General features: G+C 36.4%; 1 protein-coding gene across 1 annotated transcript in view; it reads right to left on the bottom strand.

The window, feature by feature from the left end:
* Positions 1–23,697, bottom strand: part of LOC148941249 (retinal guanylyl cyclase 2-like) — a 274,002-nt gene that overhangs the window by 47,053 nt on the left and 203,252 nt on the right. The window contains exon 7 of the mRNA XM_089104131.1: positions 9,952–10,045. Within this exon, the coding sequence (XP_088960257.1) occupies positions 9,952–10,045 (94 nt within the window). The remainder of the gene's footprint in view (positions 1–9,951; positions 10,046–23,697) is intronic.

Below are 23,697 nucleotides of genomic sequence, written 5' to 3'. Positions count from 1 at the left end.
TTAGCCTTCTCCGAAGTTTCTTCGACGAACCCTTCCATATGAAGTACCTCTGTGAAAAAATAATAATAAATGAATAAATAATAAAACATTGGAGCCGTATGACCTTCACTATAGGCAACGCTATAGCGTTACCTCTGATTTCCTTGTGGGGGTGATTTTCTTTATAAAATTGGAAATTGGAGACGTTTTTGGATTTTTTGGATTATAGTTATGGTACACACACGAACAGAACAAAGAGGAAGGCAAGGGGGCAGCAAGGGGGGCACTTTTTGATCTCATCAAAAAAATTGAACCCTAATTTTTCACCTCTAGAACGCACCAACGTTTAGGAGTGAAAAGTAGGCGTGACTTTGTTCGGGGAGTGATAGGGGTAGAAAAGAGGACTTGTGGGATGACAATAAGTAGGGCACCTACCTTAAAAACGTTTATAGGTAACCTTACTTATAGAAAACGTTTTTATGCGCTTGTTTAAGACTCCTCCAAGGTATTTGAGCAGGAAGAGGTATCCTGATCTGAGAACCTTCAAAAAGGGGTTATAATGACGAAACTAGCAAAAAGCACTGCCCTAGCCCCCCTCTCACACCCACCTTCCCAAAACACATCCAATCGAAATTTTTAGATAGCCATTTTGTTCAACGTAGTTGAAAGTCTTACGAATTATGTCTTTGAGGATGACAAACCCCACACCTCTCAGGGCAAGGGTTGTAAGTTAAGCCCTTGGGGCATATAAGGTTTCTTATAGAAAGCGTTATCCTAGAAATTTCAAAAAGGGCTCATTCGATTGGACATTGAAATGACTAGTGCCCTTTTTAATAGTTGAAAATGATTGGAGGACAACTAACCCCTTCTCACGCTTACCATTTCACCAAACACATACAATCAAAATTTTGAGACAGCCATTTTTTTCAAAGTAATTTTAAGTTCTGGAAATTATGTCCTTCAGGATGACAACCCCACCCTAGCCCTCAGGGCAGTGGTTGCAAGTTTTGGCCTGGGGGCAAATAAGGTTTTTATAGAAAGCGATGTTGTAGAAACTCCACAAAAGGCTCATTCGATTGGAAATTGAAAAGGTTAGTGCCCTTTTCAATAGTCAAAAGTGATTGAAGGGCAACTAACCCCCCTTTCACGCCCACCATTTCCCTAAACACACATAATTAAAGATTTGAGATAGCTATTTTGTTCAACGTAGTTGAAGGTACTGGAAATTATGTATTTGAGGATGACAAACCCCCCCCCCAAAGCCCCCAGGGAAAAGATTGTAAGTTATGCGCTGGAGGTATATAAGGTTTTCATAGATAGCGTTGTCGTAGAAATTTCAAAAGGGACTCATTCAATGTGAAATTGAGACGGCTAGTACCCATTTTAATAGTCGAAAGTGATTGGAGGGTAACTAACCCCCCTCCTACGCCCACCATTTCCCCAATTACATCCAATCAAAATTTTGAGATTGCCATTTTGTCAAACATAGTTAAAAGTTCTGGAAATTAGGTCTTTCAGGATGATGACCCCCCACAGGCATCAGGGCTAAGGTTGTAAGTTGTGACCTGGGGGCATATAATGTTCTTGTAAAAAGTGTTGTCGTAGAAACTTCAAACAGGGCTCATTCGATTGGAAATTGAAAGGGCTATTATCCTTTTTAATAGTCGAAAGTATTCGGAGGGAAATCCCCCCCCCACGCCCATCATTTCCCCAAACATTTCCGATCAACATTTTGATATGGTCATTTTGATCAACGTAGTAAAAAGGTCTTGAAATTATGTCTTTCAGGATGACAATCCTCTCCCCATAGCCCTCAGGACAAGGGTCGTAAATTATGCCCTTGGGGAATATAAGGTTTTTGTAGAAATTTTTTGTCGTAGAAGCTTCAAAAAGGGCTCATTTGATAGGAGACTGAGAAGACTAGTGCCAATTTTATTAGTAGAAAGTGATCAAAGGCCGAACGAAAAATTTGATTTGAAGTGTTTGGAGAAACTATGGGCATGGGCCCATAGTTTCTCCAAACACTTCAAATCAAATTTTTCGCTGAACGAAATAGCCATTTTGTTCAGCGTATCAGAACGGTCTGGAAATTATGTCTGGAAATCAGAACAGTCTGGAAATTAGACGCTCTAGTGTTCTTTTTAAGAGTCAAAGTGATTGGTGGGCAGCTACCCCCCCCTCCCCCACACACACACACACATACACACATCGTATTGTTCCGAAATGCATCTAAGAGAACTTTTGAGATATCTGTTCTATTCAAAATGGTCTAAATGTCATATAACAAGGTCTTTGGGATTGAAACAATCCTCAGAGATTAGGTGAAACAATCCGAGAGATTAGGGACAAGGGTTGTAAGCTATGCCAGGGGGTATTTAATGTTCTTATGGAAGGGACTGAAAAAATTCTTTTAAATGTCATTCACTTTTCTAACTTTAAGAAATCAAAAATCAATCAGGATTTTAAGGAATAAGTGATCAACCTATGTGTATTAAACTGACAATACAGATTTTTTCAGTAGATTCATTTGCTTTTTTTCATTAAAGTACAAGTTATATTCTGGCTTTTAGAAGGCTTGGGGTTTAGAGCCCTACTCATATTAATTTTTGCTCATTTGGAGTTTGACTCTTATTTACTGTAATTTCTGTTTGTTTTGGGTTCCATTTATTTATTGATATTGATTTGTGGTCGCTGTATTCTTGGTGGATTATTTGACTCTATTTTTGTTCATTTTGGTCTAATGGAGTTCTTTACTTTTATTTTAAAAACTTAATGTTCATAAGTTGCAGCCCTTCCCCCAGGGACTGTGGGGGGTTAAGTTATCCTCAAGGACATAACTATTAGATTTTTTACTGTCCTGAAAAAATGACTATCTCAAAATTTTGATCGGGTGACTTTGGGGAAAATTAGTGTGGGAGGGGGGCTAGCTGCCCTCCAATATTTTGGTCACTTAAAAGAGGCACTGGAACTTTTGATTTCCGATCACATGAGCTCTCTCTTGATCTTATACGATCCCTGGTTTGATATGATCACCTTTGGGGGAAAAAAACAATGAACACAAATCCGTGATCTTTTTTCTGGCAAAAAATATACAAATCTGCGTTTTTGTATGTACAATAACGCAGGAGCTTGAAACCTCTACAGTAGGGATCTCTGGTAGCTGAATCTGATTTCCATTAAAACTTTTGATGTTTGGGGGTTGGGGTGTTTCCCCCATTTTCAAAAATTGGTCAAATTTTTTCAGACTCGTATTTTTTGATGGTTAACATTAAATTTGATGAATTGTGCGTATTTTGAATAAGCATCAAAATTCAATTCTTTTGATGTATCTATCGTTATCAAGACTCTGTTTCTTAGAGTTTCAGTTATTATGGAGCCGTATCGCTCCTCACTTACAGTTCGTTACAACGAACTGTTTGAAAAATATTCAAAAAATTAAAGTCAATAAAAAAAGCATAATCCAAGTGTAACATAATATGACTTTGTAACTTTACATACACAACCTAATATAATACAATATCAACATAAAAATACAATATATATAACAATATATATATACAATATATATATAATAAAAATACAATATATATGAAGATATTTGTTTCGAGAAAAGCACATAAAGTTTTGGTGTACAGGACAAGATTGATTGCATATAATTTAAATTGTATATGTACTTGTATATATAACTGTATGTATAATTGTCACATGATTGTATGTTTAATTACTTGATTGCATATAATTGAAATTGTATATGTACTTGTATATATAACTGTATGTATAATTGTCACATGATTGTATGTTTAATTACTTGATTGCATATAATTTAAATTGTATATGTACTTGTATATATAACTGTATGTATAATTGTCACATGATTGTATGTTTAATTACTTGATTGCACATAATTTAAATTGTATGTGTACTTGTATATATAACTGTATGTATAATTGTCACATGATTGTATGTTGAATTACTTGATTCCACATAATTTAAATTGTATGTGTACTTGTATATATAACTGTATGTATAATTGTCACATGATTGTATGTTTAATTACTTGATTGTATATAATTGTATTTGTAAATGTAGTTGTATTTCATCAATAAAATTTTGATACGTTGAACCTTAAGAGAGTTTCTTGAACACTGTTATACATATTAGATTGTACATAAAAACATATATTCAATGTGTAATATATAAATGTATTCTTTAGAGAATGAAAATAACCATAATTTGATATCAATAAAGGCTTTGTTCACTGAGTGGCACGAAATGGAATTCTTGCTTCGAGCGCCGAGAAGTCAAACTCCGTCCCTGGTCACATAACAGAGTTTATTAACCCTTTCCCACCTATTCCTTTTTTATATATAAAGAAAAAATATTAATCGCAGAGAATATATATATAAAATTTTGTCATTATTGAGCAATAAATTTGATTTAATTTTTGTTCCAAGATTCATTTGATTTTGAGTTTAAAAAGTATAGGGCTTTCAGTTTTTGATGAGTTAAAAAAAAAAAATTCATATTTTTGGGTTTTCTGTGTTAGTGTTTCCACTTGACAGTGATTCCTGGTAATCACAATTTTTTCACCCTTTGTTCTATGACAAAATTTCTAAATAGATTTTTCAACTCTCATCTTCCTCTCTAAAAACGCCAAAGAATAGAGAGGATAACAGGGTTGTAATATGCTAAGGGGCAGGGGGGCAACTGCCCTTCCCAGACATCAGTCCTCCCTAGACCCTAGTTTGCCCTCACCCCCAGCAGAAATTAAGTTTCTTCCAAAATCTTGTCAAAACGAAGATAAATCTGCATAATTCAAGTATCAACAGAAACAGATGAGTTTTTTTTTAGTTTATATGTATTGTTATAGTACTATACAGTACCTTTATAGTACTAAATAGTACCTTTATAGTACTTTACCAAATGACTTATTGTTTAGTTTCTACTGTCTTTTTCACTTTATTTAGAAAAATTGGCTTCAAATTTGCCCCCCCTCCCCAGGATTTTGATAAAATTAGGCCACTGGACTGAAAGTGCGGTAGTCTCTCATAATTTAAATAAGCAAAATTTAAAATAATGGGCAAAATTCTTTTAGAAATTGACTAATTAAATAGTTTTGTCTCAGGGAATGAGCTGATTCTCAATCAATTTTGAACATCTAGATTCTTAATAATTCCAAGGAACTAGCAAAGCTTCTTTCAACAATACCAAGAGTTTTGCTAATTCAGTGGATTGTTAGAGCTCAAATCAAAGAAAATTGGAAGAAAAGCTCCAATTGAAAACTGATTCGGAAGATATGATGGATGGTAAATTTATTCAATGATGAACTTCTATTAAATAAAAAATGAGAACAAAAGGTGGAAATATTCTGATTCTAGATATTAGCAAAAAAGTCAAACTTATATTTAGCCGATGAAAACTGCTTCCTCTAAGCTGATGTTTTCTCCGGACAGGAAAGGGGTGGAGGTCTTAGGGATTCTACTATGGATTAAGATGGTTTTTCTCAGTGTAATTTTTACTCCCCCTCCCCTTTTACATTACAAATAAAAAAAAAGTACGCGAGATTCTCAGAATCACTACTTTATATAATGAAAAATTCATCCAAAGATTAAAAAGTCATCCAAGATTAAAAAGTGCTATTTTTGACAAGAAAATGTCACAATGGCAACCTTGTTAGCAGAGCTGCCATTTCATTGAATCCCCCAGAGGGTTAGGAATTGGGATGGAACCCTATGATCTACGGTCAAGTCAAAACAAATCAAAGAAGAATATTAGCAAATGTTACAATTTAAGGTTTGTATAGCGAGGGTTGTGCCCTTGCAGTGACAGCTCTTTGCAGGTTTATTCCACCGTAGTGCAGTGACAGTTCCATAAATTGAGCGGGATGACTACCCCCACCTTCTGGTTCTGGTTTAGTTTCATTTTGTTCAGTTCTTTTTCAGTTCAGTCATTTTGTTCAGTTCAGTTTTTTGTTCAGTTGAGTTTCATTTTGTTCAGTTCTTTGTTGGGAAAAAATCCTCCAAATTCTAAGACATAAATATGTCAGAAAAAAAAAAAAAAAAAAAATTTAAACAATCTGGCAATTACCCAAGCGTTTTAACAGATTTAAAAATATTAAATATTTTTAATATATCATACTAAATATATTAAAAAAAAAAATTACAGATATAACAATTGCTTACATGATTTGAAACAATATGAAGCATTTTGTCATGGAATATCTATTAGGCATGGGAATTTTTATTTTACATTTCAAGCTATATCTGTCTGTTTCAAGTTGAATAGTCTCTCTTTACCCTCATTTGAAGAAACATCACCATTCCTATAATTTCTGTTCTTTTTAATATCATGCTCAGGATTGTCCCAAGGAAAAGGGGACTTCCTCTCCATCCAATTCCCGGCTCTTTATCATAAAGTTTAAGTTCTGCTTATAAACACTTCGAGAATAAATGTTGAATCAGGTGTATTTGCTTTACACAATACTATAGGACTTACTTAAACACGATAAGTACATTGCCTAGGAAATAAAGGCGAAGAATGTAACAAAGTAATTGCACGCTAAATAAGGCAATAGAATTTGGGCCTTCCGAATTATTTTATATAATTCAGAAATTAGAATATAAGAAATTAGAATCAACGTACTACTGATGACTCATTAAAAAGCGAAACGTAGCCCTTGTACTAGTGCTTGTATTAGGACTGTTCTTTTTACCCTAACCATTGTGCATGGGAAAAGCTGGCGTAGAAACTTGGGAAGGGCTTACAGGATGCCCCGAATGAAAAATGAAAAATAGAAAAATATTAGCGCTACCAAAAACTGACCCCAACAATAAAATAGTTTTCCGAGTGGTTTGAAACTTACAACCTTAAGTTATTGGAACGAGGGTCCCCTAAAGCAAAACTAAAGTGAGGTTTGTGGCATGGGCTTCCAAAAATGGGACCCAAAAATGGAAATATATTTGCTTTTATCAACTGAGTTGAAACTGATATTTGAAAGTCTTGGATCAAGGGGGCCAAATGCTAAAAAAAAGAAACAAATATTGATTCATCTGAAAATAGATCCCAGAAAGGAGCCAAAATTCATGTTCTGTTGTGCTTGAAACTTGTTACCACAAGTGACTGAGCCAAAAGAATTCCCATAAAGGAAAGTTTTAGTCTGGGGATATGAGCTCCCAACAATGGAGCCTGAAAAGGGCCGAGACTCTTTTTTTCTCATGGACTTGGCCAAGTGGACCCAAATATAAAAGAAAATCAAGAAAAAAAAACATGTTACCCTTAAACAAGGCCCAAAAATAGGCCACCTTTTTTTCAGAACCACTTGAAACTTGTGAGTTTCTTCATCAAGTGATTCCCGACCCGAAAAAAGGCCAGAAGCTTTTTTTACAATTAACTTGAAAATTATAATCCCGAAATACTTGTATCTAAGGGAACTAAGTGCACAAGGAAAAATTGAAAAAAAATGGTATCCCTGAAAATGGAGTTTAAAAAAGGGAAAATAAGATGTGGCCTGCGAGTCTGAGACCATAAGGGATTATTCCTTGAGCCAAGAGAGCTACAGAATTATGTCTGACAGAAGGCCAAAATATTGCTTGTCTCTAAGTATTTTGAAAATTATAACCATGACTCCTTGGGCCAATGGGACACTAAAGCTCCAAAAAATTAGGTTGGAAGCACAGGACCCACGAAAATGGGAACAAAACGGGCCAAGAAAATTTTCCCAATAGGATTGAAGCTGAGTTTCTTAAATTATAAGTACAAAGGGAACCAATGCACAAGAAAAATAAGGGTTTGTCCTTCTCCTCTCCCCCCCCCCTCAAATTTTGCCCGATTCGTAAAAGCTAACAAGAATTAAATTTTGTTGTTACTCCCCACCCCTTGTAGAAACATAACGCATCCCTCTAAAAAAGATCCTTGATATGTCCTTGCTGGTGGCACTGGAAAGGCTTTATCCAGGTAGGTTTCGAGGGTTTTAACCTCTCCCCCCCCATCTTTGTCCGACTCGTAAAAACGCAACAAAAATGAATATAAATAAATTTTTATGCGTGTTATACAGTTTCTATCCCCCCGAAAAAAGACCTTTTACACCCCCCCCCCCGAAATATCCTGGATACGGCACTGGGCACTGGCAACCCCAAAATGGGCAAATATTATCTGTCTTGATTGTTTTTTCTTAGATCGAGTTGAAACTTAATTTCTGCAAAATGTTTCCCAAAGTGGACCCCCAGCATTAGAGGGTTTGAACCTCCCCCACCCCTCCCTCTCTCCCTTGATGTTTATTCGACTCGTAAAAATGTAACAAAATAAATATAAAGAAATTTTTATGCGTGTTATGCAGTTTTTTACCCCTCCCCCCAAAAAAAACCTTTTACACCCCCCCCCCCCCCCCGAAAAAATCCTGGATACGGCCCTGGGCACTGGCAACCCCAAAATAGTTAAATATTATTTGTCTTGATGGTTTTTTTTTTTTTTAGATCGAGTTGAAACTTAATTTCTAGAAGTTGTTTCCCAAAGTGGAACCCAATTGAAACCCAATACAAAAAAAAAAAAAAAAAAAAAAAAAAAAAAAAAAAAAAACACAACAAACATGGTTTGCCCATGCAAGAATCTACAAGTCCTTGGGTAAAAGAGATTATCGTATACAAAAAAATTGGCTGGTTACACTAGCATCCCGAAAATGGGCCGCTTTCTTATTCTTTTTTTTTTATTCGGTTTAAATTCATATCCGTAAGTCATTTCGCAGAGACGACCCAATTGCAAAACAAAGAGAAAAAACTACAACAAATAATGGAACGGCCCAAAAAGAAATAAGACAATCCACTCAGCCAATTGAGATGACAATGTAAAGCCATCTTTTGTGTAACAAGGAAGCTACTAGCTTTTTCCATCTCTTAGAAAATCTTTGACGGATTTTAGAAATAAATTTCATATCCTTTGAAGTTCAAAGCGTCGATAGGAAAAGAAAGGAAGTAGGTACTTCATCATTATTCAAACTGAAAATTACTTCTTTCTACAAATAGTGAGACTCCTTATACCTAGACATCATTTGGGGGAGAGAAATGTTGAAAAGAAAAAGATCATTTGTCTTATTCCCCGGGAAAGTAAGATAGACAAAGACATATCCCATTTATGTAGTGATCGAAATTTTATCAAGCCTAAGAATCTATCTGCTTTTGACAACATAATTCAACTAAATTGACTTAGCTTAACATAGGTACACACATGAATTTAAATAACGAATTTTGCCGTGTAAAATTGGGTACAACGCAAGAAAGAGCAGTCTCCCTTACAGAAGAAAAAAATAAAGTGATTCAATTTTCTTCCTTTTTGTAAACTTAACCTCTGCTTTCAATCTGATGATGTATGATCTACTGATGATGACATTCTGATAATCCACGCGAAACACAGAATATTTTAAACTAAATCATAATCCAATAATTGCTTACATTAGGATTCAAATTTTTGCTTCCTAATAAAATTGGGTACTACATCCGTCTTTTTACTTCTTAAATTAAAAAAAAAAAAATAATCAGAAATAGGCCTAAATAATAGGTTTTATCCTTTAAATATAAGAGGTTGTACATATTTTTGGCATTAGAAGTAACATACATTTCAGTTTTTTTTTCTATTCAATGCTATAATAGAACTTTTGCCTACATTTTATGCATCTAAGAAATTTAGATTCTTTTTAAACATATATAAAGAATTGAAGAAAAAGGGAGTTAAATTGATATTCCCACAAGTTTAGCGTTATAAAGGATATTATTATAATTGATTATTAGTCACTAAAGGCCAAGAGAAAAATGTCATCTCCTTGTCCACACCACTATGTTCGGAGGACATTTAATAAGAGTGAAACCGCTCATGTGACCAAAATGTCCTAATACGTGAATAAATACTTATTTAGAAAATTTGTCCGTATTTGGGAGGAAAAGAGTCTGATTACATAATGTACTTTTACTTTGAGTAAATTACCTTTCGCGGAGTATCAAATGGCTTGTTAATGTCTTCTGGAAGTAGGATCACTTTGTTAGGACCTTTTGTCATTTGTTTCTTCAGAAGTTGCCACCTTGAAAGCATAAAAAAAGTTATAAGTTAAGTTTATTAATAAGAACTAAACTTAATAAAATACGTACATATACATAATCCATGAAATCTACTAGCCTAAATCTAAATCTTCTAAAACTTAATCTTCTAGCCTGCTCAGGAACTTGCAAGGGCAAGTTGTCCTAGGGTGGTGGCAGGAATAGAAGAAAAAAACTTTAATACTGTTTGTAAGCACGAATTAGTTATACCACAAATACTTATAATACAAAAAAAAAAAAAAAATACTTTCTGAATTGCTACTGGATTCACCGTAACGACGAGAAAAACTTCCAAACGATCCATTATAGTCCATCATACAACGGTAGGGGGAAAAAGAAAAAAATAATAATAATATAAGTAAAATGACCAATAATAACTTAAAACTCATTACTAGAATACACTTTTTCCTTAACTTTTGAGAAACAGAATTAGTGGTTGAAAAATAACTTGATATTCAGGGTATATGGCAAAGGCGGATCTAGAGTAAAATCTTGGGGACGTCCCATTGTGAAAAGAGCACCAATTATTGACCAAATTGACAAGTTATTTAAAAAAAAGAGTAAAAAAAAGAAAGAAAAAAATGGAATGAGGGCACCAGAAAAATCTTGGGGGCCCGGGGCTCAGAGAAGAGGGTCAGCATATTTACTCATATTGAATTCCAAGAGTTCTAAGAATCTCAGGCTTTAATTTACTATACCACGGAACAAAGGTGGGTTAAATATAAAGTTCCGATACTCTAATTTCTGATTTCTCTAATTTCTAATTTCCACTTTTAGTAAAACTTTTACCAAACTCAAGAATCCTATTTCATGCCAAAAAATATAATCTTGAAAAACCTGAAACCTTAATTAAATCTGCACAACGTTCACGATTTAAACATATTATTAAGACTTTAAGTTCATTGTCTCCGTTAATTTAGCTTTTCAAACAGTTCGTGGTAACCAACTGTAAGTAAGGAGCGACCCGGCTCAATGGTAACCGAAACTGTAGAAAACGGAATTTTGATACCAATAGATCAAAAGAATCAGATTTTAATTCTGATTTCTAATATATAAGTTTCATTAAGTTTAGTCCTACCTTTCAAAAGTTACACGAAAAATTTGGGTAATTTTTGAAAATTTGGCTGATTTTCGAAAAAAGGGGGAAAGACCCCCTAAAAATTATAGCATATTAATGAAAGTTACACCATCATATTCAGTATATCAGAGAATCCTACTGCAGATGTTTAAAGCTCCTATCTACAAAAATGTGGAAATTTAATTTTTTGCCAGAAGAAATATCATCGATGGGTGTTTATTTGTTTGTTAGTTTTTTCCCCATGGGTGATCGTATCGACCCAGTGTTCCTAAAATATCGTGGGAGGGCTCATTCGAACGGAAGATAAAAGTTCTAGTGCCCTTTTTAAGTGACAAAAAAATGGAGGCAAACTACGCCCCCTCCCGCGCTCATTTTTTCTCAAAGTCCCCCGATCAAAATTTGGAGATAGCCATTTTGTTTAGCATGGTCGAAAATATGATACCTATGTCTTTTAAGATGACTTAATCCCCCGAAATCCCCGGGGAGAGGGCTGAAAGCTATGAACGTTACCCAATGATAACATATAGTATTGGTTATTGGGAAGCATACAGACGTTTTCAGGGGGAATTTTTCTGGTAGTGGGGGGGTAGTGGATCGGGGTTATGTCGGAGGATCTTTCCATGAAGGAAGTTTTCATAGGGGAAGGGACATTGCTATGAAGGGGGCGCCGGATTTCCCAGCATTATTTAAAGAAAAGATCAGAAATTATATGTAAAAAAAACAAGTTTTTCAACTGAAAGTAAGGAGCAACATCAAAACTTAAAACGACAGAAAACATTACGTATATGATTGAGTTCACCTCTTAGTCAACACCTCGCTCTTTAAGCCAAAGATTATTTAGTACTTTCATAAGAGCTATTTATTCTAATTAACGGCATTTGTGATTAAGGGGTCATTTTTAAAGTATTGGAACAAAATTCAAACTGTGGCTTAAAGAGCATGGTATTGACTAGGGAGCGAACCCTCTAATATACGTATTAAAAAAATATGAATATAGAAGTTCGTTACGTAAGTTAATTCGTAAGTTATGTATATTTATTACTAATAAAAACGTTCGTAAATAAAATTAAACAGGTTTCGAGAAAGCCATTTAACAGAACAAAAGTAAAATTAGTATTCAAATTTTGTTTTAGTTATTCATGTACGGTGAGCCAAAATCAAAACCTGCATTAATTCAAAAACGTTCAAAAATTAAATAAAAAAACAAGTTTTTTTTAACTGAAAGTAAGGAACGACGTTAAAACTTAAAACGAACAGAAATTATTCCGTTTTTGAAAGAGGCTGTGCCCTCCTCAACACCTCGCTCTTTACGCTAAAGTTTGACTTCCTCACAACTCCATTTTTTTTAAACAATGAAAAACTTTAGCGTAAAGAGCGAGGCGTTGAAGAGGGGACAGCCCCTTTCATATACGGAATAATTTCAGTTCGTATTAAGTTTTAACGTCGTTCCTTACTTTCAATAAAAAAAACTTGTTTTTTTTTATTTAATCTTAATACAAGGGGCCAAGGGCTCAGTAACGAATGAATTTACAATTATTTTAAGGAAAAGTAAGTTAAGGTGTTGAATTGTTTATAGAGTCTAATGGCAAAAACAAATATACAAAAACTTTTTTTGCAAAATTGATTGTCAAGGTCTTTTAATACTTTTGGAGAAACACAGTTACTTTCTTATTAATAATAAATAACAGCCTGAGCCAGGGTTGCCACTCCTTGTGAATTTCCAAAAGATATTGGGATTTCAGTCCATATCCTGGTATCTTGGGAATAGTATATATATTAAAAATTACCCTGAAAAGCTGTGTTGAAAATATTTATTTAAATTATTTAATATTTTTCCAGCCGTTAAATTTTTCGCAAGTTGGCTTTAGGATATTAATAAATTCCTGGGACAACCATGGCCAGAAAAAGTAAATTTTTCAAACCTAGAAGGAAAAGACGAAAATATTCAAAAAAAAAAATTAATACTCAAAGCCAAAAATAGAAAAATTTTGAATCAGTAGGACAACGAGAAGTCAATTATAATTGGTTGTTAAATTTTGAAACAAACTCTTAAGAAGAATGAGAAAGCCTTAAATCTAATTGTCAGTTAGCCTTTTTTCATGCCTTTCAGGTTTTTTTTTTCTAAAAAGTGCAATGTTTACTGCATAAAAGTAGATATTTACTACAAATATAGAAAGAAACTAAAGAATACTCAACAGGGCAGAACACCTTCACAAAACTGTTTTTTTTTCTATATTTTATGAAGCGAACAGAAACATATTTTAAAGCAAAATTTAGATTTCCTACAATTTTGTATTTCTTACATTTCCTACTTTTGAGTAATCCTTGTTCCCCCTATCTATGAACTGACATCACTGACTTAGTTTATACAGGTTAATTTTGGTTTTTGTAAGATTTAATCTATTTGCTTAAATTTTTTTTTTAATTTTCAAAAGCTCTTAAACTAGCGAAAGAATCTCAACTTTTAGTTGTCAGTTCGTCTTTCAGAGATGATTAAATAAAAAACAAAGTTTTATTCCGTATATGAAAAGGGCTGTCCCCTCCTCAACGCCTCGCTCTTTACGCTAAAGTTTTTATTGTTTAAAAAAATCGAGGTGTGAGAAAGTCAAACATTGGCGGAAAAAGCGAGACGTTGTGGAGGGGACAGCCCCTTTCATATACGGAGTAATTTCTGTTCGTTTTAAGTTTTAACGTCTCTCCTTACTTTCAGTTAAAAAAAACCTGTTTCTTTTATTTAATTTTTGAACGTTTTTGAATTAATACAGGTTTTGATTTTGGCTCACCGTACATGAATAATTAAAAAAAAAATTGAATATCAATTTTACTTTTATTTGGTTAAATGGCTTTCTCGAAACCTGCTTAATTTTATTTACGAACGTTTTTATAAGTAATAAATATACGTAACACGAATTAACTTACGTAACGAACCTCTATGTTCTTATATTTTTCATACGTATATTAGAGGGTTTGCCCCCTAGTCAATACCTTGCTCTTTAAGTTAAAGTTCGAATTTTGTTCAAATTCTTTAAAAATGACCCCTTAATCACAAATGCCGTTAATTAGAATAAATAGCTCTTATGAAAGTACTAAATAATCTTTGGCTTAAAGAGCGAGGTATTGACCAGGGGATGAACCCAATCATATACGTAATGTTTCCTGTCGTTTTAAGTTTTGATGTTCCTCCTTACTTTAAGTTAAAAAACTCGTTTTTTTTTATAAATACAATTTCTTATATTTATTCAAAAAATTCTGGGAAATACGGCACCCCCTTCATAGTAATGTCCCTTCTCCACTGCAACGTTCCTTCGTGGTAAGATCCTCCCACATAAACCCCGACCTACTCCCTACTACCAGAAAAAACCTCTCTGAAAACGTCTGTATACTTCCCAATAACCAATACTATATGTTAACATTGGGTAAAATTCCAAACTTTCAGCCCTCCCCCCGGGGACTTCGGGGGATTAAGTCATCCTAAAAGACATAGCTATCATATTTTCGACCATGCTGAACAAAATGGCAATCTCAAAATTTTGATCAGGTGACTTTTGGAAAAAAATGAGCGTTGGAGGGGGCCTAGTTGCCCTCCATTTTTTTTGGTCACTTAAAAAGGGCACTAAAACTTTTAATTTCCGTTCGAATGAGCCCTCTCACGATATTCTAGGACCAATGGGTCGATACGATCACCCCTGGGAAAAAAAAAACAAAAAAACAAACAAATAACCACGGATCCGTGATCTTTCTTCTGGCAAAAAATGCAAAATTCCACATTTATGTAGATAGAAGCTTGAAACCTCCGCAGTAGGGTTCTCTGATACGCTGAATATGATGGTGTGATTTTCATTAAGGTTCTATAACTTTTAGGGGGTCTTTCCCCCTTTTTTCGAAAGTCAGCCAAATTTTCTCAGGCACGTAACTTTTGATAGGTAGGACTAAGCTTGATGAAACTTATATATTTGAAATCAGCATTAAAATTGGATTCTTTTGATGTATCTATTGGTATCAAAATTTTGTTTTCTACAGTTTCGGTTACCATTGAGCCGGGTCGATCCGTTACCACGAACTGTTTGATTAATTCTGTTAAAAAAAATTATCAGAAAAAAAAAATTATCAGAAAGCACTAAATTGAACACGCAACTCTTAGCCGAAACATATGAGGAACTTATAAAAGGAAAACTTCACCACTTAACATTGCTTTTATAGGAATCAAAATCCAGTAATACAACCGAAAGTACATGTTACCTAAGGGAACTAAAAATATTTAAAACATTCCAATTTAATAAAATTTGTACTTTAATTAAGAATCCAAATTGATTTGGGTTCAATCTGAAAATTTCCGAGGGCAGTAGTAGAAGGGGGGGTACCAGCGCGACGATTACACCACCCCTTCGAATCCCGATCCGGACACTTTTTTTTAAAACTCCCACGAGTACACCAAATATGGGCATAGCCCCCCTAGGGAGAACACGTGGTTAATGGGGTCAATGACCTCTTTCTCCATGGTCTCTTTCTCCAGGGGTGTTTTTGGCACATTCTCAGCGAATGTTATGATCCAGAAATAGTATTTGTTGTTGTTTCCGAGGCAAATCTCAAGGTCAATGTTGTTGTTGTTGTTCAAGCCAGATGTTATGATCCAGAAATAGTATTTGTTATTGTTGTTCAAGCCAAATTTTATGGGTTTCCCGGAAACAGTTAGATCTTTCCTTCTCAGCCAATCAGAGGGCTTTGTTTACATAACAATTTGACCTTGAGATTTCGTATATAACGGGCATGCAATGTGATTCAATTATCAGAAAGTATTGTGACACAGTGCAAACAACTAGAATGAATGCTATTGATGAGCTTGAGGCCTTGGCAGCCGCAATTAGCAATGTAAGTACATTTTTATTTTCAAACGAATTTTCCTAGGACACCCTCCAGTATATTCAGCTAAAACGTAAATACATTCCTCTACCCTCAAACCCCCTCCCCCCACAAACCACACTCAATGCAAAACGTATATATATTCCTTTACCCTCAAACCCCCCCCCAACAAACCATACTCAATGCAAAACGTAAATATATTCCTATACCCTCAAACCCCCCCCCCCCAAACCATGCAATCTTTATACTCAATGTAAATATATTCCTTTACCCTCAACCCCCCCCCCACAACAAACCATACAAACATCATTATAATCAATTAAAAACATAAAATATATTCCTTTTACCCTAACCCCCTCCCACACTGTTTTACAATCCCAAATTCTCGCAAAAAGAAATACTTATCATTTCGATAAATTCCTTCCCTCTATATTTCAAGCTAAATCCCCCCCCCACCATTGTCTTACAATCCCAAATTCTCGCAAAAAGAAATATCATTTCTATAAATTCCTTCCCTCTATATTTCCAGCTAAATTCCCCCCCCCCACCAATGTTTTACAATCAAATTCTCGCAAAAAGAAATAATTATCCTTTCGTTAAATTCCTTCCTTCTATATTTACAGCTAAAGCGATCACTGACTTCTGTCAATTTTTAATGAAAATGCCGCTCTGTTTTGACACAAGACTCCAGCGCGAAGCCTATAATTAGATCTGACGCTTTTTAAAGCATTTCCTGCTCATTAGCGGATTAGTTTCCCTAGGTTTCATATATTCAAAAGGACACGACTAAAAAACATGTTTTCATTTATTGGATAACTTAAAAAGAACAATAGCTCACATCACTGCTTCGATGTTTGACTTAATATTTAAATTTTCAACATTTAGTATTAGGGGGATTTTCTTCAAACAAACTAGGCCGGCTTTTGAACGGCTCAGTGAGCCGTAATTCTCAGATTCAAAAGGATGCGATATCTTTCGGTGGGGGGAGGGGGTATTTTTCCAGGTCTGTTCTCAGGGATATTTTCCGTGGGGATTATTTTACTCGGGCTGTTTTTTCTGGGGGTGTGATAAATATCAGCTACCGAAAAAGGATAAGGAAAAAACCGCTAATACTTTAAATGCAGCAAACAAGGCATGCTCAATGCAGATTAAAACCAGAAAAGAACAGAAACACCTAAAAATAAGAAATTAGGCTGACTTATATAGGCTGAATTTTGAACGGCTCAGTGAGCCGTAATTCTTCTTTCTCAGATTCAAAAAAAAGGATACAATTAGTATATTTCACGAAATTTTTTTTACGTTGTGCCTTCTTAGTGATAAATACTTTTCTAAACAAAATTATGGTTAATAACTTTCTTTCTTTAAAAAGGGAGAAATTATTTTAATACTAATTTTTTCTCTTCTTTAAGGCCAATTATGAGGAATTTGCGGACCCTACATCGATGAGACCTAAGGCTGGCGCAAATAGCGAAGAATGCTTGTCGCCGCCACCCGCTAAGGAAGCGAGGGCCAATAATGCGCCCCCTGCGAAGGCGACAGTTGTCCAATATGGTCGCTGGCCGAAGCCTCCTAAACAAGTGTTGCATGCCCAAGTGCAGCCATCCATGCAAGCCCCTCTTAATCAAGCCTCAATGCTGCCTCGTCAAGTTGCAGCCTCGGCTGCACGAGCCCAGTATATCGCTAGCCCGACTGCAAAAGATAGTGATGGACATGATATGATCCATTTGAACCCCAGTCATACAGCAGGGCTTTCAGGACAAGATACAACGCCTGGTCCTTCGGGTGCCCAAGCCCAGACGGATTATGCAAATGTAAGCATTTTTTCCTACCTATCTATTTCTTCCAATGTTTTTTCTTCTTCACTATTTTTCAATATAAACTTATCGCAGTGAGATATTAACCCCTATTACATATCTAAATGTAATTTTTTAGCAAAGAAACCGCTCTTTTCTCTGTTGCTATCGCTTCGATATCTCATAAGCGAATATTTTTAGGTAATTTCTATTAATAATCACCGCCTTTGAAACTCAAAATGCTATTTTTTCTAATCTTTACTATTTTCTCTGTTGCTATCACATATATTTTTAGGTACCTTTGAAACTGAATGCTCTTTTTCACGTAATTTTGAGAGAGAGATTATCCCATCTGTCACATATTGACGTTCTAATTTACACTGAATTTTCTATCGTACCAAAGATTTTAGTGAAGGGGAAAGCGAGTTAACGGTTCGATCCTGGAACACTCGCACGAGAATTAGAAGTATGGAATTAGAAATATTTCAACTTTTGAAAGGGCATTATGTAACGGGGGGTGGGAGCCACACGGTGTGGGGGGGGGCGGGTAAAGCGTCGTAGGAAGTGCACTGGGCCCGAGACGTACCACGGGACGTGATGTGGGTCCTAGACGCGCCGCGAGAAGCGCTGCGACAAGCACTGCGGGGGAGCGCCGCAAAAAAAAATTTTAACACTTTGAAAATAAACGAACAAATTGCCGCCTTCTATGTCATATCTTAGATTATCTTAAGTTGGAACTTTCAGTTGAATTAACCGAATGTTATTAGGCAATAATCCAAATTTGAACAGTAGGGGTGATTTTAACACTTTGAAAATAAGCTATTTTTCATTTATAGGTTGAACGACCATTGGTCCCCTACTCACCATCGAGTGAAGAAGAGGAGGAAGGAGCAATGGAGTTTCAGGACAATTCAGCCATCAGTGACTGGCACGGTATTAATAATTCCTTTGATGTACCATCTAATATTGATGATTTTTTAAATAATTTTCTTTTCAATGTAGAAGCTAGCACAGTTGAGCTGGTAGACTTGAGCCAAAATACAATACAGCCTTTAAATGATTTCACAGGGAACCCTCCTCCACAAGCCTTCGATACCCCAACGAGTCCACTTCAAACAACTGACGTGGAGCATTCGCCAGATTTTGTTTAACACCTGGGGGTAGGGTATAATTTCCAAGAGGGGGAGGGGGGGAAAACTCTCCCCGATTTTCAATTAGCCAACAGAATTTTAAATGCAATAGTTGTTTACACTGCGACGTTTGGTGATCCATTTAATTCACTAATGGGGGGAAATTTTGTTTTTGACCCTGTAGAAATTGTGCATGCATATGTAGATAAAATTCGTGCACTTCTGGAGAATCAAATTCAGTTGTGGGGGAGGGAATCAATTAAGGTTTCCATTGTTTTAAAAGTGTTTTATTTAAATGAGGGGAAAAGCGAAGTTTATTATCATTATGTACATTCCGAGATGCGTTTGGTTTTTTCGAATTTATAAAATTTTTGGAGTGCTTTCTTAGATTGGGTAGATCAAATTATAACGCATCTTGAGAACTTTAATGAAAATGGAAGTGGCTCAGTAGTTTTATTTATTGAAAATTTAAGTGTAAATATATGTAAAATTAAGAAAGATTTTAGTTTAAGAGGGGGGGCAGGTGGGGAAAGGTCAATAGTTGTAAAATAGAATCAAGATCGAGAAGGTTGTTGTGGTGTCCAGCGGATCTTTTTTGAAACAGATCATAAGTGTTTCAGTTTTGCTTTACTCATATGAGCATTTCAGCCTCTAGCAGATGACGCTACCAAGAAGAATTTAGATCACTGGGGTGTACATGGGAAGGAAGGGACCGATTCCCCAGTTGTAGATTTTTCATGTTTGGAAGGAAAATACCCAGTAACGCTAAGATCTATTGACATTTTTGAAATGGCTAATACTCATTTAAATATTGGCGTTACTGTGGTACAGTACGAAGCTGAATTTAAAGAGGGGGCTTGCTCAAAAAAGAAGGGGGTGGTCTTCCCCGTGAGGGTCTCGTCAGTTGATTTGGTTAAACACTGGGTTTGGTGGTTATCCTCACCCCCTAGTGACCCTGCCAATTCAATTGGTCATTTTAACCCTATCACTGACATTAGTAGAGTTCTGGGGGGTGGTAAGAATCTAGGGGTACGTTTCTACTGTCCAACATGCCTGTCACAATTCCGTAGTGATATAAAACTACGGGGTCATATGAAGCATTGTAGACAGCATGGTTATCAGACAGTGGAAACGGTTTCAGGGGATAGGGCCATTCTACGTTTTAAAAATTTCCAGAATACCCTTCTCCAATGCAACAAAATATCTTTAGATTGTGAGGCTAAGCTGGTGGAGGTGAATGACCCCCAATATCCAAACCGTATCAAAGAACACCAGGCCATTGCAGTGTCCGATGCACATGCGCAGAGAGACAATTCTAACACCATGCGGGTGTTAGAAATAGTTGAGATATTGGATGGGGGAGACGAGTTCATGGTCAAGGCACTGACTAAACTGATTGGCACGGCTAATGGCGCTATTTCTCGTTTGAGAAATACGCATTATCCAATGGTGCTGTCTGCGGAGGATCGTCTCGCGATTAAAAATCAAAAAATATGTTGGGTTGGTAAGGGGGAGTTTGTAGAGGAGGAGAAGGGGACTACAGGGAAAAGCTGGGGGCGGGGGAAAGTCAGTGACCATGATCACTTGTGGCAAGAAAGATCCTCGGGGGGCAGTACTTTTAGAGGGGTAGCACATCAATCATGTAACTTAAACGTTAGCAAACAGTTTTTCATTCCTGTTTTGATTCATAACTCTAATTATGACTTAACATTTATTTTACAAGCACTGGCAGGTAGGCGTAGAGAGGAAGGGGGAGTATACTGTCCATGGGTGTATAATTCATATATCTATAACATCATCCCCAAATCGGCCGAGAAGTTAGTTTTTCTCGAGCTGAAATGGCAGGTAGTGGATAATGAACATACGTGCTGGAATAAAAATATGTCTTTATATTATTTTAGTTTTTTCCCAAAATCATTGAGTCAACTAATTCAAGTGCAGAAAAACGACAATTTTGATAGCTTTCCCTTGCTTAAATAGCACTTTCCAGACAGTGAAATGTATGACCTGTTGACCTGCAAAGGTATATACGCATACGATTATTACTGCTTTGGCGCTCGCTTAAGCGAGGAGCAACTACCTCCACTCGATGCTTTTTACAAGTCACTGAACAACAGTGAATGCAAAGCTAAGGATTCCGAGTTTGCCAAGAAGGTGTGGTCTAAAGGGGAGTATAAAAAGGGGTGGGATTAGTGTAGACTGTCCTTGGCCAGTGACGTTCTTACTCTGCTGGATATAGTCTGTAAGAATACAGACCAGATCTATTCAGAGTTCGGGTTAGATATAGGCTATTATTTTTCCACACCCCATTTAGTAATGGATTTAATTTTAAAAATTAGCAGGGAGGAAATAGGCCTAATCACCGATGTAGATCAACACCTTTTTGTAGAGCGTTCAATGAGGAGTTGGTATTTTTTTCATGGGAGCCGCGTCTTGTCAACTGATCCGAGCGGGCAAAGTACCGGTGCAAAGTCAACTGCAGTGTTCTTGGACATGAACTCATTGTACCCCTCGGCAATGTCTCACTACTCTTTGCCGTGTGGGAACTATCAATGGCTTGAGAATCCTTGTGAGTTCCCCGACATTACCACCGTCGAGGACAATGGGTCACAAGGATGGTTCTTTGAAGTTGACGGTCACATTCCGCTGGCGCTTCACGACTCAGTCAAAGATTTTGTCTTTCCCTGTATCAATCGGCCCGTGAGCAGGGACTCTCTGAGCCCCTACAATCGATCATTGGTTGAGGATATGGGGATGCATTGGAGCCCCTATAAACAAAAACTGATTGCTGATTTGGACCCTAAGGAGAATATCGTTGTTCACCATGTGCTCTGGCACTGGATGGTGAGCAATGGTTTCAAAATCACCAAAATACATAGGGTCCTGCAGTTCAATCAGCGACCATATTTGAAAAAGTTTATCGATACTTGTATCAATAAACGTTCTACGGCAAATTCAATGGTGGAAAAGGAATTGTACAAGCTCATCCTAAATTCAGCGTTTGGAAAAATGTTCGAGAGTGTTCGTATCAGATCTTGCGGTGATGTTGTGACTGACTCTCGGGAGGGGGCACAAAGTAGTGCCAATCCTAAGGTTACACCGTTCTCGTGCATTGAGATTCATAGGATTCTTCTACACAGGTAAAAGTGGCATATGGTACTCAACAAGAATATAGCAGGAGGTAGTTCAGTACTAGAAATTTCAAAGAAGCTCATGTTGGCATTCTTTTACAATGTGTGCAAGGTGCAATGGCCACGGGAGGGGGAGGTTCAAGTGTACTGCGGTGATAAAGAGTCTCTGCTTTTAAAGGTAAATGGGACTGCAGATTTGTTTGGTGATGTGGAAAATGGGGTGCACGTCAGCTCGTAGATGGATTTCACCAACTGGAATCCATCCCTCTATCCTGAGTTGGTGAAACGACAAGCCCCCAACTACTTCTCAAAATAAACATCAGAGCCGGGGAATGATTTGATATTTAGGGGGGTGTTCCCGGGCCCCAAAGCTTAGTGCATTGAAACACATAGTGGGGATAAAAAGAAGACTTGTAAAGGGGTGCCTACACACTTTGTAAAGAGCAATTTTAACATGAGCGTGTACAGAGACTGTGTAGAAAGTAGCCTAGTGCCAAGAGCACAAATGCTTGCAATTCGCTCTCTACAGTATAGAAATTATACTGTGAGAGTAGAAAAAAAATGCAATGTCGTGTATATCTGACAAGGTCTATGTGCTCGAGAATGGTGTGACTGTCCTACCTCATGGTCACTACCGTATTTCAGACCGAGTTGAATGCGTAGACTATCGTAATCAACTTGGTCTGGATAAATTAATCTAACCATCTAACCACCACCACTCAACCTTTCATAAATTAACTTAACCAGCTAATCTAACCCAAGCACTAACCACCACCACTAACCCAACCTCAACTAACCCATAGCAGTGACGACAACTATTGTTTTTTTCCATCGCGGTTCCCGGGGGGGTGGGGATCCTTCCCGCGGCCGCCCAGGGGGGGGGGTCCCGCCCGCGGCCGGCCGGCCTTCGACCCCGCGGTCCCCGGGGGGGGGATCCCACCTTTAAATTCACTTTAATGTTCAACTGTGCTTGTTCCAAGTGTATTTTGTTGTACAAAAAGTGTTGTATAGAAAAGTGTTGTACAAAGATGTTGTACAGAAAAGTGTTGTATAAAAAGTGTTGTTGTTGATGAACAGAAAAGTGTTTTTAAAGACAATAAGTGCTGATGATGGACAAAAGTGTTTTTTTTTTATAGAGTGTTATCATTGCCGAGTTCATGATGAACAAAAAGAGTTTTCATGTTGACCAAGTGTCATGTTGAACAAGTGTTATCATATTGCTGTAATAAATGTTGCCATGGAATATTTTTGTTGTTGTTCTTGAATAGATAGATCTATTGGGAAAATTACTACTTATTCATTGGACACATATGATTTACAGTTAGTTGTAGACCAACTGTTGTCAACAGCAGCAGCATGTATCAATTTAAAACACCCTTCAGATCGTTTCTGTGTGGTCCCTCAATGTCGGGGAAAACAATACTTTTAGCTAAAATAATTCAAAATTACGAAAAAATGTTTTTGGAAAACCCGAAAAAAATCTACTATTGCTAGAGTATTTGGCAAGAGTCCTTTGATCAAATAAAAGCTATTGACACATCCATATCAATACAATTCATACGGGGAGTTGATGTTTTCATTAGTATTGAACCGAACTCGTGGCTGATTATTGATGATTTGGCTGAATCCATTGAACGCTTCTCG

The sequence above is a fragment of the Artemia sp. Qi Xiang Cuo genome, chromosome 18 (genome assembly GCF_049724085.1).
Source record: "Artemia sp. Qi Xiang Cuo chromosome 18, ASM4972408v1, whole genome shotgun sequence".
In the NCBI taxonomy this organism is placed as follows: domain Eukaryota; kingdom Metazoa; phylum Arthropoda; class Branchiopoda; order Anostraca; family Artemiidae; genus Artemia; species Artemia sp. Qi Xiang Cuo.
Note: the sequence above shows the minus strand (reverse complement) of the source record. Positions and strands in the feature narration are given on the sequence as shown.